The sequence below is a fragment of the Balaenoptera physalus genome (genome assembly GCF_965194825.1).
Source record: "Balaenoptera physalus genome assembly, chromosome: 4".
Taxonomy (NCBI): Eukaryota; Metazoa; Chordata; class Mammalia; order Artiodactyla; family Balaenopteridae; genus Balaenoptera; species Balaenoptera physalus.
Genome location: NC_138891.1, coordinates 120,052,125 through 120,072,865, shown reverse-complemented (window position 1 = coordinate 120,072,865; position 20,741 = coordinate 120,052,125). Strand labels below are relative to the sequence as shown.

The 20,741-nt window shown below is 39.5% G+C and overlaps 1 protein-coding gene across 2 annotated transcripts in view; it reads left to right on the top strand.

The window, feature by feature from the left end:
• Positions 1–1,727: 1,727 nt before the first annotated feature.
• The window catches only part of BTG3 (BTG anti-proliferation factor 3), a 32,602-nt gene continuing 13,588 nt past the window's right edge, over positions 1,728–20,741 (top strand). Inside the window, exons 1-4 of one of the 2 annotated variants that reach the window (XM_082460600.1) lie at positions 1,731–1,873; positions 5,263–5,441; positions 10,026–10,163; positions 15,698–15,905. In XM_082460600.1, coding sequence (XP_082316726.1) covers positions 5,269–5,441; positions 10,026–10,163; positions 15,698–15,905 — 519 coding nt within the window. In that variant the 5' untranslated portion in view covers positions 1,731–1,873; positions 5,263–5,268. Of the gene's footprint in view, positions 1,874–5,262; positions 5,442–10,025; positions 10,164–15,697; positions 15,906–20,741 lie in introns of both variants that reach the window. The other variant, XM_082460601.1, reaches the window with a different exon arrangement.

Sequence of the window (20,741 nt, the reverse complement as noted above, 5' to 3'; positions counted from 1 at the left end):
GGGTGAGAGAGAAAAGAGAAGTTAAGTGTTTAAGATACATTGTTATTTATCTGCTTCGCAGTGTCTAGGCTATGAGAATTTTTTGTATCTTGAAATTACGTTTCAGGTACTTGCCTGTGTGTTTTGAGTAGAGTACTGCTCTAAGACTGGGCCATGCGGGTCACAGATTTATAAACATCAAAGAAAATACTAATCTTGGGCTTTAGAAATTTCTGGACAAATTCTGAGTAGTGTTTGTCACTGCCTAGCTATTTTATGAAATCGTAGAGAGAAAAGCCTTCATCAGTAAAATAACCTCAATCAGATTGTTATGAGATTAGAATGAAAACACCTTCATATCTCCTAGAATAGACTAGGGTGTGAATAGAAGTATCCTCCTTAAATTGACCAGTGAGTAGCTCTAGGTAGAACACTATACTTTTTTTTTTTTTAATACAAATAAAGTTTATTGTACTGGTTTGGGAACTGCATATTTTTTACTGCTAAAAGCATTAACGTTTTGAATTGCGAATAGGCTATACTCACCATCAGTAACACAAACTTAAAATATTCATAGAACTGGGCTGAAAACATGCTCCCAGGCGTAGCAGGCAGTGAAATATATGGTCAACGTATAACTTGAACACTCATTTCTTGAGTAATTTACAATATGTTTTGGCTAGAAACAGCGAAAGCTGGCTCTCTTTTAATTAAAAAAAAGTAGAAATATCTTGTCTTTATCTGGCCTGTTTAATGTATTAAAGTGCTTTCACAAAACTAATACCATGGCGCCAGTTCAATACAAAAGGTTGGAAAGATGTTCCTCTTTTTTTTCATAAAGTTAACGTACCTTTTCCACATTTGTATTTGTTCAAAGGTTAAGCTTTGTATCTGGAAGTCCTTGACTAGAAGTGGCTGGGAAATAGAAAGCTTGGACTCTGAAGGTTTCATTCAGCCAACATCCCTGGAGCCCCTCCTTTGTGCAAGACACTGTACTCAGTGCCAAGCTGGGACACCAGGGTCAACAGGAGGCAGTCCCTACTCTGAGGGAGCCACCTGCCCGGCCAGGAAGGGGCCCAACTAGGACATCGAAACAAACTGAAATATCACAAGGCGGCTGCACAGCTGACGTGCCCGTAACTATCACAGCAAGGAAGAGCATCAGTCCACAAAAGCAAAGTCCGCCTTCCGTCTGATCTGTGTAGACCCCCACGCCCCCCAACCCGCCCCCGAAGCCCCAGGTCTAGAGAACTGGACCTCTACAGAGCAGGGTCTAGTATTCGCCCTCCCGGGCCGGAGGGTGTCAGGGCGCAGGGCGACAAGGAGAAACGAGAGGGGGAAGCAGAGGCCCAGGCAGCAGAGGGGAAGTGGCCCACGCGACCACCGAAGACGCTGCAGCAGGTAGGGCGGGCTGGCGAGGGTCCGCTCGGCTCTCAGCGCCGTTCCTTCCCGAGGAGGGAAGCCCGCGGTGCTGCGGCCCTCGCCGTCTGACCCGAGGGTTCGCGGGCGCGTCGCAGGACTGAAGGCGCTTCGCGGTTCGCACAGCGAGGCCGGAGGCTTGGGGGCGGGACGTCGACGAAGCCCCGCCTCCGGCTCCTCCCCCCCCAGGAGCGCGAGCCGGTCCCGCGCGGCGCCATCCCTTTCCCGGGTCATCGCCCCTCCCCTCTTCCGGGCCGCGAGCCCCCCGCGCGCCGCTTCAGAGCCGCGCTCGTTCGCTCGCGCGCGCCCGCCAGCCCGCCCTCTCAGCGCGCGCTCGGCCGCCCGACGACGCGGGAGCTGCACGCGCCAGACGAGGCTCGCCGCGCTCATTGCCGCCGAGCGCCGGCCCGCTGAGGCGGCGCCCTCGGTTCCCGGCCAGGAGGGAATCTGTGGCCCCAGAGCGGAGGCGGCGGTGGTGAGGAGACCGGGCCGGGAGGAGGCGGACATGGCGGGGCTGAGGGCTTCGGGAGGAGGGTGGTCCGGGCGCCTTTGCGGCCACGTCGAAGGCTCGCGGGCGGGCAGCGCGCGGGGGAACCAGGAGGAGTGCGGGGTCGAACCTGCTTGCATCGGCTCTGGCCCGGCGCGAAGGAAGGGCTTGGGACTGAGGGGGGCGGCCCGCGAGGGTTTCCGCGGGACCCTCAGCGGCATCGCGACGGAGGAGTCGCCGCCTCGAGGCTCCTGCCACGTTTTCACCGCGCGTTACCTTCTGTTCGCGGTGGGCGACAGCCCTGCGCCTTCCCACGCCCCCTCCCCCTCCGCGTCCGTGGGTTTTCTGGAGCCGGGGATCCGGCTCGCTGTCTGGGGGGGGCGGGAGGGGGGTCGCGCCTGAGGGGAGCCCGGTTCTCGAACCCAGGGCTGCCGGAGGCTGGAGCCTGCCCGGGGGCTGCGGAGCCTGCGAGGCTGTTCGCGGGGGGAAGGGAAGGGGGCTCGGGGCGCTGCCCCCTTAACTCAGGAAGACCCGCGATTGCAGAAGTTGGACGCGCGGGCAGGCCGTTCTTCCAGGAGTGGGTGGAGACGTTTGGTGCCTACTCACCCGGCGCTCTTCAAACCCAAGCGCGAGTGCCGAGCAGCAGCCTTGGATGGCTGACAAAGCCCAACTCCCGGCCCCGTGGGGATCCTGTCGCTCGGGGTCCAGAGCCCGCTTTGTGTCGCCGCGGAGGCTGGTCGAGGGCTCGTCACCCCCCGCGGCCGGGACCTCCCCCGGCCACCACCCCCCCTTCCTCAACCTTGGGAACGTCTGTCGGGAGAAATAACTTGTTTCTAGAAACGGCCGCGATGAAGCTTTTCGTTACAAGAGAGGGAAGAGTACAAAGTTATAAACTCCTGGAAGGCAGGACTGGGTTTTTTCCTTTGGGTTCTCAGCCCGCCGCCGTGAGCAGAGGAGCCTGTGGAACAAAGTAGAACTTGAGGAGCAGCCGCCTCGGTGACGACGTCCCTGGATGACGTCACCGTGCGATGTTTAAAATGGGAGCTTTTCGCTCCGAGTGTGGGTGGAGGGATTGCGGCGACTTACTCGAGACGCCTAGGGGCTTCTTGGCCCCGCTAGCTTCTGGTTTCTCTCTCCCTGACCTCGTAACTCTCCCCTCTAGGGGGTACCCTGGTACTCCTAGAATACTGACCGGTGGAGGTGGGTTAAATTCTCAGCTCTTCCAGGCATCATTCCCTCAAACTGAAAAAAAAAAACCAAAAGTAATTCCGTATGACTCATCTTGTGTTACAACCCAAAGCAACCACTAAGTGGTCCTTTTCCTTCCTTTCTTCCTTTTATTTTTTGATATGAAACAGAGAAGAAAAAACAAAAGGAACACAAAACTCAGATATGTGGAACATAGTTGGCCAATTTAATGAATGAGGAGAATGAGCTAGTTAGGGATTGAGTACCTTTCTTGTTTTCTTTGGTGGGGTGGAGGCTAATGGAGTTCCATCAGCAAGTTTCATCCCAAACCATGTATTAAATTGCAGTGGGTTTTCTTTTCCATCGTAACGTGGTGGAGTATAAATATAGCTTTATAAGTGGAAATGGCTGCCTTTTTTTCAGGAGGAGGCTGCACAGCAGTTGTGGAGGGCTGGGGTTGTGTGCAGCTGCCCATAGAAGGTAGACTTGGCATTCTAGGGTTCCGGGAGGAAGGTTTGGGTGTCTTCCCGTCCAGCATCAGGGTGGCCATGGCTGCCAGCACACCTCTCAAATAACATATAGAATTTATTTCACACTGGGGTCCCTTGTTTGAATTTGCACAAGGAGGAAAGGAATCTTATGAAGACGGACTTTAAGAGCAAGTTTGAGAAAAGAAAAAGGAAGCTAACAGGATCAGCTTGATTTTTTAAATGTGAAAGAACACAAACTATAGGCTGGGTTGGTCAGTTTTTGCACTAAACCTAACAGGGGCTGTATGTCTTTAATAATTGGCTCTGAAAAGGTGATGTTGCTTAGTAAACGCAGCATCTGAATAACTCCAAGTTACTTACAGCAGCCAAATGAATGAGCTCATCAAGCGAAGACAGAACATACATCGAAACAATCCCAGTACAAGGTTTTTGCCTTTATGGATTAATCAGTGATAAATCAGATCTGTCATTTAAAAAGAGTCCTTCTTGAGGCAGTTCCAATATGCAGCTGAATCTCTGATTATTTCTTTTAGATTTTCTGTGAATGACCCTGAATTTCCACTCTCTTAAATACGTTTTGATAGAGCTGGGTTTTTTTGGTCATATTTTTTAGGTAAATATATCTCTGTTCTTGAAAGAATGCTTACAGAAGCTCGAGAATGGATTTTTTTTCTTTGTGTATAACAGCTTTATTGAAATATAATTCACATACTATGTGATTCACACATTTAAAATGTACAGGTCTTTGGTTTTAGTACATTCACAGAGTTGTACAACCATCACCACAGTCAATTTTAGGACATTTTCATCACCTCAAAAGGAAATCTTATACTTACTCACTCACATCACTCCTTTCCCCCCATCCTCCTACCCCTAGGCCACTAATCTACTTTCTGTTTATATGGATTTGCTTATTCTGGACATTTCATATAATTGGTGTGATACAGTATTTGGTCTTTTGGCTTCTTTCCCTTAGCATAATGTATTCAAGTTTCATACATGTTGTAGCACATATCAGTATGTCATTTCTTTTTGTTGCCGAATAATATACCACACTTTATTTGTCCATTTATCAGTTGATCAACATTTAGTTTATTTCTACTTTTTAGTTATTATGAATAATGGTTCTGTGGACATTTGTGTACAAGTTTTTGTGTGAACATATGGTTTCATTTCTCTTGGGTATAGAGCTAGGAGTAGAATTGCTGGGTCATATGGTAGCCATATATCTGACCTTTTTAGGAACTGCCAAACTGTCTTCTGTAGTGGCTCTACAATACTGGATTTTAAAGTGGACTTTTTTATGTTTTAAAATACAAGTTATTTCATAGAACTTTAAACTTGAATTATTGTAGCTAAATATTGACACATTTAGTAAAAACTATAGTGGTATCATTGTAATGCTTCTCTTTGAGTGATATCTCTGATTTTATTTTAGCTAACAGGAGCAATTTGGTGTGCTCTCTTTACTGAACGCCTTTACAAAGCTAGGCGATAAGACTCTTAAACAGTATTTTATAATAAGGTCTTTATGGCATAAATTAGTGACTGTTCCCTACTCCAGATATGAGCCAGTGAAACACAGGATAAAATTGGAAGGAGGAAGGGGTGCTGCTGTAAAGGAGGGATATTTTGCAGAGCTTTATCTTCAAGTTGTGATGTTTTGTTTTTTTGAGAAAAACTATTTTATCTTTGCAGGGAAAGATGAAGAACGAAATTGCTGCCGTAGTCTTCTTTTTCACAAGGCTAGTTCGAAAACATGATAAGTTGAAAAAAGAAGCAGTCGAGAGGTTTGCTGAGAAATTGACTCTAATACTTCAAGAAAAATATAAAAATCACTGGTATCCGGAAAAACCATCAAAAGGACAGGCCTACAGGTAAAGGAATAGCTTGGACAGTTAGATTGGACTAAATGAAGAGGCTGATCAGCTCCTCAAATGAATGCCAGGCCCCAGGAACGATGGGTGTGTCCAGGCCATGCCTTTCACAGTTTATCTGCAAAATACCCAACTCAGGAGCGTCTCAGTTTTATTTTTTCCTTATTCACTTTAAAATACAAGTATTTGTTGTTGGAGTCCCACTGCCTGGACTTGGGGGGCCAGTAGTATAGGCTCATGGGAGTTAGTCTTGTCTTGTGGTCATAGTGTGGTTCCTGAGTGTTTTTCTTTAAGTATCACAGGTAGTTGAGGGCTTTCCCAATTGTAGAGAACCCCTAAAACTATCACTTAAAAGGGGGCATGGTAAGGGTTGAGGGAAATGAGTTCCTTGTATCTAAAAGTAAATTGCATGTTATGTGTTAAAAGTTTTTTGGCAAATGAGAACTAAGATTATTAGACACCTAACATGTTCTTGACACAGGAATAATTTCATTTGTACTGTGCATAATTCGTTGTGGTAGAAGCCAGTGTAACCATTTTATGGATGAAGGTAACTTACCTATGATTCACAACTGGTAAATATTAGCTCTGGGATTTGAATTCAGGTCTCACTGACCCTAAATTCTTATGAGCTTTCTGTATACCACAGTCCTACCACAGCCTTGTCTCTGAGAGTGAAGGCAATTCTCACTCGCAGCTATCTTTTGTACTGTGGTTTATAAGTTACATTTACAGTTTAAAGAAGAGCAGCCTCCTGTAAAACATGTCCTGGCATGCTCACTCTTTAGTATTTATGTGACTACTTGGGAACCTGAGTTGAGAATATTCTGCTAAACTTCAGCTGTCAAACCGTGCCCCATTTGTGGATGTGACCAAAAAAATAAAAGTGGAACAGTTGTGACTATCATGAATACAGAAATTCTTTTATTTATGCATATTGCTGCCCCCAAAGATTCCTCCACAAATCAGCCCTTCACAGTAAAAAGAACTTCCTTTCAGTCGCTGAGCTCTTGAAAGTGTAAGACTGTTCACGGAGTGTGCAAGGGAGGTGAAAATATGATTTGTTTAATTCTCATTTGCTAAAAGCCAGGTGAGCATATGATCTGTTGAAAAGAAAAGAATCAAAGTAATTGATACATTTTCCTCTTCATTTCTATCCAAAGAGGTTTCCTAGTATATTGGAAAATGTGGTGAGTGAAAGTAGAAATGTGGATGTTCTATATAAAGCACTCAAGTTACTGTTTTTTATCCTCTCATTTGATTCTCTTAATTTTTTTCTGCGCATCTTCATTTCCGATAGAGTGAACAGCTTTTGTGAATTAGAGCTGTTCAAGCTTTTTACACTGATGTAATTGACATTGGACTAAGGCTTTTGGAAGTGCCAAGCCACCGTACTATTACTGAAAAAGGAGACACTATCAAGTAAATGCTTAAAGGTCAGACAGTGTATAATTTTATTTCCATTAATTCTAAAAACTTGAGGAAAAAAGTTAGCCACAGGATTAAATTGGCATATAATCAGAAGTATCATTATTGAGTCATTTTGAAGCCGTCTTTGAAGTAGAAAACTATTAGAGTTAATTGTGGGTCGTTTCTTTTATAAAAATGAATAGACTATAGGATTAACCAGAATTAGTAGACTCTTCAATCCGTAAAGTTCTTTTTCTTCTAAAGTTTTTATAAATTAGTATGTTTCTCTGCAGGGGGGTATGTTTCTCTTATACAAATAAGAGCAATTTGGTAACATTATCAAGATCTATAAAAATATTCACAGTCTTTGAAAAGTAAATCTCCTAAAATCTATTCTAGAAGCATAATCAGAAATGCAGACAAATATGTATGCATATGGATATTTCTTACACTTTATAATTGCAAAAAAATTGGAAAGCACTACACTGTCAACATTAAGTAAATAATGGACTATTTTTATGCAGCTCTTAAAATCTTGTTTTTGAAGAGTGGTTAATGGGTAAATAGTCACAGTATCTAGAGTGAAAAAAATAGCATAAGAATATGTAAGGTATGCAAATTTTGTTGAAGCGAGTCTCTATTTAAGCATCTATATTTACATATATTTTCTTAAGCTTAGAGCCTACATCTCCCTCATTGTAGATTAAAAAAAACAAACACATACATCTAAGATCTACCTTACCCTTAATTGCTTTTGATCCTGGTGCACGTGGGACTTTTGAGTCAACCTACACAACATTAGAATCTGTAACATAGGACCATCTTCTAGAAAGGAATAAAGAGTATCTTACATGGTTTAAAATATTTTTTTTTTACTCTGAATTTGCTAAATTGTTAACGGTGATGTTACGATAAGTACAGGCATAATAGGGTTGTTTAATAAAGTGAACGTTGGCATCTGGTCTGGATCTGAACTCTGGATTCATTACTTTCTAGCTGTGTAATTTTGGGCAAGTTACTCAAACTCTCTCTGCCTCCTTTCTTTTTTATAGTGGAGAAAATAGTATCTAACTCACAGGATCATTGTGAAAATTTAAAAAGTTAACATAGGCATACCTTATTTTATTGTGCCTTGCTTTATTGCGCATCACAGACATTGCGTTTTTTATAAACTGAAGGTTTGTGCAACTGCATTGAGCAAGGCTGTCAGTGCCAGTTTTCCAACAGCATTTGCTCACTTTGTGTCTCTGTGTCACATTTTGGTAATTCTTACAGTATTTCAAACTTTTTCATTATTATATTTGTTTTGGTGATCTGTGATCAGTGATCTTTGGTGTTACTGTTACAAAGACTTGCTGAAGGCTCAGGTGGTTACCATTTTTTAGCAATAAAGTAGTTTTTAATTAAGCTATGTACATTTTTTTTAAGACATAATGCTATTGCACACTTAATAGACTACAGTGTACTGTAATACAACTTTTATATATACTGGGAAACCAACAATTTGTGTGACTACCTTTATTGAGATACTCGCTTTATTGCTGTGGTCTGGAGCCAAACCTGCAGTGTCTGAGGTATGCCTGTACATGCAGAGCATTTAGAAAACTCTCCATTGCATGATAAACCTTCAAAAAGAGTTATTATTATTATTATTGTTATTATTATTACTATTATTATTATTATTTAGAAATATGTATTAGCTGTTACCTAATGAGAACTTTTTCCACTGTTTTTTATGAAAATTGAAATTAACTAATAATTAAACTTTAAAAAAATTTAAATAGTACCTTATTCTGTTGATGTTACAGTATTGTATTTAGTAATATAATCAGTATTTGTCAATTAACTTATATTTTCCATATTTTTGGAGTCTGAAGAAGAAGTAAAATGATTTAATCTAAATTCACCCAATAATACTAGTACTCAGGACTTGTACTAAAACCTGGGTTCTATTATTGATTTCTTAGTTGTAGGCAGTAAATACTTTCATTGTAGCTAACGTTTCTCTATGTAAGCAGAATACTTATTTTAACAGGTATTTTTGCATTCATACTGAGAGCCATCTTTGAGCATTCTGTTAGGTAGCTGTGAATGGTATTTCTTAGGTTAGAAAAACTGGAACAGATGGGAATTCCCTGGCAGTCCAGTGGTTAGGACTCTGTGCTTTCACTGCTGTGGGCATGGGTTAGATCCCTGGTTGGGGAACTAAGATCCCTGCAAGCCATGTGGCGCGACCAAAAAAAAAAGGAACAGTCTTTAGTGGTTTAGAATTTTTTTCTCTTTTTCGATAACTTAAAAAAAAAAGAAAACTCGAGTAACAGAGGTTAAGTGAAATAAGCCAATAACACTTTTGGATTATTATTATTTTTTAATTAATTTATTTGGCTGCATTGGGTCTTAGTTGTGGCATGCAGGATCTTCATTGTGGCATGTGGAATCTTCTGTTGCGGTGCGCGGGCTTCTCTCTCATAGTGGCATGCGGGCTCCAGAGTGCGCGGGCTCAGTAGTTGCAGTGTGGGGCTTAGTTGCCCGACCAGGGATCAAACCCGCGTCCCCTGCATTGGAAGACGGATTCTTAACCACTGAACCACCAGGGAAGTCCCTGGATTATATTTTAACCTTAAGTACATGGTATGAATGGTTCTGTGTCCTTGACTGATTCGGTATTTAGAGAACAATTATAGGTAAGGCAAAGGATACCCTTCTTAAGCAAGGTAACAACAGATCAAAACTTGTCACAAGAATTTCCAAATATTATTGGAACCATTGGTTGAGGTCTTTTGTGAGTTGGAGATTTTGTTATATAGGAATTTGGCCTATTAAAACTTTTACCTTCAAAGCTCTAAGTAATTTCATGCAACTTTTGTACTGCTTGCTCATTTAATGTATGTGTGAGATTGAGTAGTTTCTGTGTGAAATGAAGTAGAGCCAGTTCTAGTGATTTCCCTGTGCTCACACAGACTCTTCTTTCCACCAGGCTGGGTAGTCTTGATGATGCTGCTGCCTCTTTGCCTTTAGTTCAGATTTATTATCTATTTAGGATAGATATTCCTGGGTTCTTTGCCAGGGTTCATTTTACTTTTTTAAATTCATGTTGGTAAATACCAATAGATATAACAAAGTTTCTGATTTATATTTATTTAAAGCTATTAACATTACTCCACTTTGTTGTAGATGCATTCGTGTCAATAAGTTTCAGAGAGTTGATCCTGATGTCCTGAAAGCCTGTGAGAACAGCTGCATTTTGTACAGTGACCTGGGCTTGCCAAAGGAACTCACTCTATGGGTGGACCCATGTGAGGTGTGCTGTCGGTGAGTTCTTGAGTTTGGCGGCTGAACTGATTACCATGCTGGAACTGATTTTTTGAAATTCTCTCAGGTACTGCCTACGCGTGTATTTTTATAGCCAGGAGCTGGTTGTTTGGCTTTCTCAGCTGTGAATTTTGTAAACTATTCTTCTTGGAGGTGATAGTGAAAGACTGGTTACATTCCTGTTTTACAGCTAAGGAAACTCAAAAACTGATAGAGCAGGGGTTTTTTTTAGAGCTTTACCAAGAACTCTATTGTAGAATTTAGACACCTAGACTCCCTATAGGTCAATTATATCTTCTTTCATTGGTGGTGCCCTTGTCTTTCCCCTCTTCAAATTAGGAAAGACGCTAATCCCAAATAATACTGGATATTAACTTTTGGTTGATTTCTGTTTGTTTGTTTCTACTCTTGCCTCCCTCCCCCTTTTTGGTTTTTAAGTGGCTGAGTGATATTTTCATGGTTTTATTTTCATAATGGAAATTATTTCTTGTCTCCTAAATGAGCAGAATTGTAAAAGGTGAGTGTTAGGTATGAAATCTAATTGAACTTCATTCATTCTAAAAATACTCATTGTGGGCTTCCCTGGTGGCGCAGTGGTTAAGAATCGGCCTGCCAAGGCAGGGGACACGGGTTTGAGCCCTGGTCCAGGAAGATCCCACATGCCGCGGAGCAACCAAGCCCGTGCGCCACAACTACTGAGCCTGCGCTCTAGAGCCCGCGAGCTACAACTACTGAGCCCAAGTGCTGCAACTACTGAAGCCCGCGTGCCTAGAGCCCATGCTCTGCAACAAGAGAAGCCCGCAGACCACAACGAAGAGTAGCCCCTGCTCCCTGCAACTAGAGAAAGTCCATGCGCAGCAACAAAGACCCAACAGCCATAAATAAATAGATAAATAGATAAATAAATAAATTAAATTAAATAAAAATACTCATTTTGGACCAGGCATTCTTAGTTGTGGGGTTTTTAAAAAATGAAAGTGACATTCTTCTTTCAGGTAGTTCAGAGTGTAACAAGGGAGAAGAAAGAATAAGCAGATTACAACAGAGTGTGATTTGTGCTATAATAGAAGTATGTACAAAATGCAGTAGTTGGTGGCACAAAGGAGAAAGTTACTGCCTCAGGAAAGACTATAGTCAGCCCTTGGTATTGGTGAGGGATTAGTTCCAGAACATGCCCCTGCCCCGGCCACATGCACACACACACACAGGCAGAGGCAATATCCTCGGATGCTCAAGTCCCTTATATAAAATAGTGTAGTATTTGCATATAACCTATGCATAGCCTCCCATATACTTTAAATCATTTCTAGATTTCTTATAATACCTAATGCAATGTAAATGCTGTGTAAATAGTTGTAAGTGCAATGTAAATGCCATGTAAATAGTTGCTTGAATTGAAAAAAATTCAAGTTTTGCTTTTAGGAACTTTCTGGATTTTTTTTCCCCAAATGTTTTTGGTCTGTGGTTGGTTGAATGCATGGATGCAGAACCCATGGATATGGAGGGCTGACTGTAGAGTAGGTGATACTTGAGCTGAGTGGGGAAGGATGAGTTGCAGTTGACTAGATGACAAGGTTGGAAGGACATTTCCAGGCAGGAGGAACAGGATGAATAGATGCATGGAACCCCTGTGAGTGATTTCCTACAGCTGTTCCTTTAGGGTTTTCTCTTTGGTTTAGAGGTACAATTCACCCATTGATTATAGTAGAGGTGCTTTTTGATGCAACCCTAATATGTTCCAAAGGTGGTCATAGCCTTTGACCTGATCTCCAGCAATGAAAGTGGTGGTGAAGACATGTTGGAAAAAATGAGTGGTAATCCTGCAACAATTTTCTGGACCACCCTGGAGCTGCTTGATATAAGCTGGTGGCTTATATAAGCTTATTGCTTTGGGAAACCGGGTGTAGGTAGTAGATTCTCCAATACTTACTTCTCAGAAAAAGGAAGAGCAAGATACCTCAATTTTTGGTCTAAGAAGGTCAAACATTTTTACAGTCTGGGACTAATTAAGCACTTACCGTAGGCCAGGATCAGACTTTGTTTTGTAGACTTGGTCCACTGAATCCCTGCAGAAGACCTCATTATACAAGAAATAGCTATCACAAAGTTACTATATTGAAATGTTTACTTTTTATGAGGCCCACACTGTGATCATGATTTACTCTTACTTAACACACAGTTCTTTTAAGTTAGTTGTGTAGTTTTTCAGCCCATAAAAAATTACGTGGCATTTGAAAGGGGATTGTTCCTAGTACAGTTGGCCTTCTGTATCTGAGGGTTCCACATCCATGCATTCAACCAACTTTAGTTCAAAAATATTTGAGGGGGGGGAAAAAAAGTTGCAAAAAGCAAAACTTGAATGTGCCATGCCATGCAACTATTTATATAACAGTTACATTGTATTAGATATGATAAGTAATCTAGAGATGATTTAAAGTGTATGGGAGGGTGTGCATAGGTTGTATGCAAATACCATGCCATTTTATTTAAGGTACTTGGGCATCCACAGATTTTGGCATTGGGGGGAGGCAGGGATGGTCCTGGAACCAATCCCCCAGGATACTGTTGTCATAAAGCTACAAACAAAAGTAATAGTCTGACATAGAGGCAGGAACAAAAAAGCAAAAGAGTTGACCCAAACGTATTATCACACCATCAAATAATGAATACTTAATACAATGATCTTAAATCATTAGGGAAAAGTTTCCATATCCAAGGATGTTTAAGAAGTTGGCTAATTATATAAACATTTTGGACATATTTATTTGAAATGCTTAAACTACATCTTGGCACCTGAAGATAAAAGCTTTAGTTACATGGACATTCTACTTAAGTGGATACTTCATTTCTTGATGATGCCAGATAATAAAAAATTACTGTGCTTTAATCTTGTTAATGTAAGAAAATCTTTGCATTCAGTAGCCTTCTAATTCTTTTATATATGATCAAAATTTTGCCCCAAATTGGCTATGATGTGAGGTTTTTCACAGTTAATAGAAATAATTGATATCTTCAGAATATGAGTGCTCATTCAGTGATGATAGAAATCCCAGAAAGAAAGACCTGTTAGTGACTGGGTAGAGGTGATTGCTATAAATTAATAGAGGAGACTGAGATATTAGTGCCTTTGGACCAAAACTGGAAATATTCTGAAAATTAAAGCTGATATAGCAGTTATATAATTGAATAAATATTTGAGTCATTAAAAATAATAACTCATTGGTATACTAAAGACTAAGGTTATGAAAAAAAATTGCAATGCACTCAAAGAGAACATTCTTCATAGAGTTATTCCATCAGGATAAATATTGGAAGAGTGCAAAGTGTTATATAGTTAGAAATATTTCACTGAGTGAAATATTTGAGAAGATACTGAATAGACAACAGATCCTATAAGGAGAAGGCCTGCAAATAGCTGGCAGCTTTATTATCTACTCAATATTCTACACTTCATTTTTTGTTTGTTTGTAATTTCGATAATCCTTTCTTTTCCTGATAAAGAGCAATAGATACTATTGATTTGTTTCAAATTAACTCAGTAGGCCTGAATGTTTTAGCAGTGTGTCATTGAAAATTGGAAAATTTAAAAGTTGTCCATTATGAATTCTGAGGAATTAACTGCACATTCTAATGTTACAGTAATATAGTAAGCAGCTTCACTTACCCTGAAGAGAGCCCTCATAGCAAAATACTACCACGGGAAAATTGTAGAACCTAACTGAGCTTGAGTGTCGAAGAAACCTGAGTTAATAAAGCTGATCCTTCAATCATTAGATGTCTGCCCTTGGATTAGGTTTCTGTTTCTACAGAGGCAGGGATTTTTCTCAAATTTCTTGCCTTTCTGTTTTGCTTGAATTTTGACTACTCCATTAATGGGCAATACTGAAGGTAGGCCTAAGCCCATTATTAATACTGCTGGCATTAATATATGAATTAACCTTTGATTGTATTGAAATTTGTTGCATCTTTAAACCTGGAAAGGACCAAGGGGTAGATTTCCACTGCTACAACCCAAGGCTAAGTAATCTTGAAATTGTACTTCATGAATTCTGTGTTGTGAAGAACTCTTCCCACTGTTCAGGCATCTTCTGCTAAGAAGAATCACCAGCTGAAGACTAACCACTATCCAGCTATCTTCAGCTTCCTCATTCTGCAGATAGGAAACTAAGGCCGGGAGAGATTAAATAACTTGCACCTGGTAACAGAGCTAGTTAATGACAGAACAGAACCAGAAACATGTCTAGTGCTCTTTCTACCATCCTGCAGTAACTCCTTTTATGAGAGAGACTGAAAAAGAATAGAAAAGGAAATTATGTACCATATTTAGATTGCATTTATGGCCCCATCTAGCCTATGAGGTCGGAAGATAGCACAGTTGAAAGAAATAGAACTCACCTGTGAGACTACTTGATTGCCATTTAAACTTTCAAAGGCTTTGTTGCAGTTAGGCCTTTTACTTAATTGTAGATATCATCCTGATTCAGAAATAATTTGAGATAAGAATTATCATGAATGAAACTAACTGACATCATAGTCAATTAACCCTATTTTCTGTTGATGTTTTTATATTTTTTAAGCTTAGAATCACTTTGTTTAACTTTAATTACATGCTGTGTAAGACTGCTTAACAATTCATTTCCTTTGTCCTAACACTTCCTAGAAATTGTTTCATAGTGTTTATGTTGTGCAATCTATGTGAATGGATTTGTGGGTTTCTCCTCTGTCCTCTCAATGAAAACTCCTAGTTTTACTGTGTGTTGTGCTATTTTCCCTCATTGCAGAATTTATTTTCCTTTCTTCTAGTACCCAACAGCCAAAGTTACATGTTCTGACAATTATTTTTCTTAGATCAAAGCTTTAAAAATGTTTTGGAAGGATAACGTTTGCTTAATTTAAAAAAATTAAGATGAGGGGTAAGCATTTATCATAGGAATCTCTATGAAATCAGCAGTATAATTCAAGCAAAATCCTTTTATTTTCCTCAACAGTAGTTTTTTTTTTTTCCCTTTAACTTCAACAGTTGCCTCAGTTCTCATTTTTGTCAGTGTGGATATAGGAAACACAGGCCTCTTTTTTATTTAATCGTGGTAAAAGTAAATCCCACAGGAGATGTCTGGTTGATTTTTGACTTGAATTACTAGGATCTACGTTATAAGGGTCAGTTAAAAATTTGTTAGAAAGTTCTGTATGGCCAGTTTCAATGGTACATACAAAAATGTAATCAAAACAGTGAGTTTCTCTTTGATATCGTAAACAACTATTTTTGTCAGGAGGCAGTAGAAAAGAAAATTGGAAAAGAGAATAAGGTCACTTTGTATTTGTACTTTAATAGACTAGAAGTAGAAAATTGTGGCCTGCCTGTTGGCATGAAGCTTCGTTAGGATACTGTAGATGTAGAATCAAGTTCTGGGAGGGTTCCTTCTTTGCCTGGGACTGATAGCATGTCCAGACGTGTTCAATTGTTTTTATGGACATTTCTTGCTTTGTTGGTGTGACTTCAAGGTGTGTAAGTTTTTTGGTTTTTTTATTCTTAGGTATGGAGAGAAAAACAATGCATTCATTGTTGCCAGCTTTGAAAATGAGGAAGAGAACAAGGATGAAATTTCCAAGAAAGTGATCAGGGCCCTTGATAAGGTTACCTCTGATTATCATTCAGGGTCCTCTTCTTCAGATGAAGAAACAAGTAAGGAAGTAGAAGTGAAACCCAATTCAGTGGCTGCGACCCCCAGCCCCGTGTACCAGGTAACCATGAAGTGGCTCCATATTGAAGGTCATGAGCAAGGCTTGCAAGGGCCATTCTAGGTAGTCCTGCTTATATTGCCCAAAGTTTCTGAGCTGAAATTCTGGATCACGGTTCTTGCCTTCCCACGCTAAGGGGAAGCTGCTTCCTCTGAGATGAAATAGGCATCCTGAGTCATTTTATCAAAGGTCTGCTTTACTAAATAAGTGGGATGAATACATTGTAAAAACAATAGAAAAAATCATGGTGCTAAAACATTCCTAATGTTTTAAAAATCCTTATTGCATTCAAAAATAGCCACTCATTTTTTTGCAGCCTTTAACACTTCCAATTTGTACCTAACTTTCATGTTCTTTCCCTTTCTATGATTAAAGAGAAACCTCACTAAATTATTCTTTAATTTTTCACTCAAGCCAAAACAATCTTTCTTTGCTTTAACATTTAAAGAGTCATATAGCTACTAATACAAAAATTTAAAGAAGTCCTTTGAGTTGAGCCTTATTCTGTACGTGTAGTTTTTCTAATTTTGAGTATATTTTTAAATATACCTATTTTTATTAATTTGGCCTTAATTAGACATAATTAAACATACCAGGTTTCTGGTAGGGTTTGATTTGGGCTAAAATGAGAATTTAGACCTTAATGAGTAAGAAATCAGAGTATCATGAGTATAAGAAACTGAACCTTTAAATCCAGGATACATTTATATAATGAACATCCTTTCAGTATAACTTAATTTTTGAGTTCTTAATTTTTTTTTTAATTGTTGAATTATCCTTCCTAGGCTTGAGAGGAAGATTAGTTCTGAAGATTATCACATTCTTAGGGGTATATGTGTATGTGTCTGTTATAACATATGCACCTGCTTTTAAAAAAATACAAACCAAAACAAAAACTTGAAACAGTATGAAAGAGTATAGGGGCTTCCCTGGTAGCGCAGTGGTTAAGAATCCACCTGCCAATGCAGAGGACACGGGGTTGAGCCCTGGTCCAGGAAGATCCCACGTGCCGCAGAGCAGCTAAGCCCATGTGCCACAACTACTGAGCCTGCACGCTAGAGCCCACAAGCCACAGCTACTGAGCCCACGTGCCACAACTACTGAAGCCTGCGCACCTAGAGCCCATGCTCCGCAGCAAGAGAAGCCACCACAATGACAAGCCCGCGCACCACAATGAGAGTAGCCCTCACTCACCGCAACTAGAGAAAGCCCACACAGCAACAAAGACCCAACACAGCCATAAATTAATTAATTAATTAATTAATTTAAAAAAAATAGTATAATAGTGACACGTCCTCCTCTTCCCACAATGACCAGTCTTGTGCCCTTGTATGGAGGTTTTCATTACCAGTTATTTTGTATTCTTCCCAAGAGATTCCCTATATACATAAGTAAACATAATATTTGTAATTCAGGGATCATTTTTAAGACCATTGCCATAAATATTTTGGACATTTTTTTCCTCTGTATGATGTATTACATACTACAGATTACCATTGTTAAACTGCCTGGAATTCATTCAGATGTGTGCTAATTTTACCTCAATTTTATTTGTTACGGAGCAAAGTAAGAATGTAAATTCCAAATTGAACTGATTGCTGCTAATTTTTTCAAGTAAATTGACCTTTAATTTTTAGATTTTCTTTTAAAATTAAATTGTATTTGTTTTCCCATATGTTGAAAGACTATTAGGATAAAATTATAACAGAAAGGCATAGAAATTGAACTGTCCTTTATGCGCTTTTAAAATAAAACATTTCTCCTTGACATTGTAATCACAAAACATTTCATGAATGAGAAGCATAGCTCTTAAAATCATTGTGTAGAAAGCTGGTGCAGATGGTCCACTTTAATGTTTTTTAACCTATCCATTTTTCCATCTTGAACCTGGCATTACCAAGAGCCTTAAAAAAGAGGTTATCAAAGTATGGGCAAAATAATTCTGAGCTTGGGGTCTTTGTTCTCTGAGGGGAGTCTGTGTTTTCTGAAAGGAACCTCCAGAGATAAGTCTCTACTAATTAAGAATGAAGATTATGTTATTTATTTCTCCCCAAATTGATCTATAGTTTCAACTTGCTATCAATCAAAATCCCAAAATGCTTTTTCTAGATAAAATTTAAAGAAAGGAGAATCAAGTCATAGATCTCACACTAATATTAAGTCATTATGTTTATCAAGATAGTGTGATAATGATTTAAAGATATATAAATATATTATTGTAACAGATAGAGAGTCCAGAAGTAGACCCATGTATGTACAATTTTGTTTTTGTTTTTTTTTTAAATAAAAGTGCCAAAGCAATTCAGTAGGGAAAGTCTACAAGAACTAGTACTGGAACAATTGGATAATCTATATATTAAAAAAAAAAAAGTGAACCTAACTGCTACCTGATACCATACATTAGAAAACTAATTTGAGGGACTTCCCTGGTGGCGCGGTGGTTAAGAATCCACCTGCCAATGCAGGGGACACGGGTTCAATCCTTGGTCTAGGAAGATCCCACATGCCGTGGAGCCACTAAGTCCATGGGCCACAACTACTGAGCCTTCGCTCTAGAGCCCGCAAGCCACAGCTACTGAAGCCCTTGTGCCTAGATCCCGTGCTCTGCAACAAGAGAAGCCACTGCAATGAGAAACCCGCGCACTGCAACAAAGAGTAGCCCCTGCTCGTTGCAACTAGAGAAAGCCCACGCGCAGCAACAAAGACGCAACGCAGCCAAATAATAAATAAAAATAAATAAATAAAAAGAAACCATTAAGAAAACGAATGGGCAAAAGCATAGACTGGGACAAAATATTCTCAATACATATATTTGTCAAAGGACTTGTTTCCAGAATATACTTTAAAAATCACTCCTATAAATCACTAATAAAAGACATGATCCAATTAAAAACAGTGGGCAAAAGATGAGAATAAACACTGTACAAAAGAAGTTATATAAATGACCAGTAAGCAAATGAAAAAGGTGCTCAACCTTATTTGTCATCAGGAAAATTCAAATTTAAACCACAGTGAAACACTACTTCCAGAATGGCTAAAATTAAAACGTCTGACAATACCAAATGTTGGCAAGGATGTGAAGCAGCTGGATTCATAAACTGTTGATAGGAGTGTAAAATGGTATAACCACTTTGGAAAACTGGCGTTTACAAAGTTAAGTATGCATCTGCCCTATAACCCAACAGTTCCACTCCTAAGTATTTAACAAGAGAAAAGAAAAAAATATCTACAAAGCCTCATATCAGAATGTTTATAACAGCTTTTTTCATAATTGTTTAAAAAAAAAAAAAAAAAAAGGAAAACCACCCAAATACCCATTAACAAGTGAATGGGAGGAAATTGTGTATTCATTCACCCAGTAGGATAATAGCAATAAAACAGAAAAACCTAATAATAGACACAATACGGAAGGACCTAAAAAACATCTGATTGAGCAAAAGAATTTTGCCGGGGAATTCCCTGGCGGTCCAGTGATTAAGACTCCCCTATTCCACTGCGGAGGGTGCGGGTTTGATCCCTGATTGGGGAACTAAGATCCCACAAGCCAGGCGGTGTGGCCAAAAAAAAAAAAATTGCCAGATACAAAAGAATACATGCCACATGATTCCATTTATATGAAGTTCACAAACAGGGAAAACTCAGTCTGGTGATAAAAATCAGAACAGTGGTTGCCTGTGGGATTGTGTCTACTTTCTGACAGTTTTAAAAGCTTATCAACACCCCAATGTAGAAAGAAATGAAAACATTCCATTTTGCTACTGGTTTGTAGTATAGGTCAATTATTAGTTTGAACTCTAAATTCTTTATTTCCCCATTATTGTAGATAACCAAGAATTAACTGTGCTAAGGTTATTCACTGTTGCATTGTTTTGTTTGCTTTTGTGCATTGTTTTTTTGATATTAAAAGACTGAAAGCAGCCTAAATGTACTATCAACAAGACACCAGTTAATTTAGTTATGGCATAGTCATTGCATTACTGTCTAGCTGTAAAATGACAAAAAAAGTCGTTATGTACTTAGATGAATGTCTCTGAGATGTATTTATCAAGTGCAAAAAGCAGAATACAGAATTTTGTGAGTTTTTATAAATGTGTATATAGCTGTATACACAAGTATATTCATAGAATATCTCTAAAGATAATCAAACAATTGATTACTGTCAGTTGCCTCTGAGAGGGTAGCTGGTAATCACATAAAGAAGAGAGACTTTTTTCCACTGTGTACAATTTTGTACCTTTTGAATTTTCTATCATGAATGCAGTGCTGTTATACAGAATATAAATATTTAAATGCCTATGCTAGGAAGAGCAGATTAGAAATCAGAGAACTCTGAAACTCATAGTTACAGGGTGTGGCATTCTGAGCAGAGAGGTCTGAAACTGCTGATAACATTTTGAATGATGTGAACTTGATGTCCCACTTGACTTATGGGATAATCTAAGATTGTTTTCCAAAATGCTAAACTGGCTACATTAGAATCACCGGCAGTGTCATCAAAATACTTGGCCTTTCTTCCTAAAGTTTTGTTAATATTGTTCAGTAGACCAGGGCTGGGGCATGAACATTTTGTGTTTAAAAGCTTCTTAGGTGACTCTTTAGCCAGCTGTGGAAACCAGTGGTCTAAAACATGATGTGTCCTTACAAGCTTCTATTCATTCCGTGTTTTCATCTTCTTTGGTTGAAATAGCCAGAAAATATCCGGTTGCTTTAGAGTGCTGTGTTTGAGGTTATTCATTTTCACTCATTTAGTAAAAAAATGCTGATTGATCACCTGTTATATTTGAGGTTTTTAACATATTTAGACTTGATTGTAGGAATGTGCCTTAGACCTACTCTTAG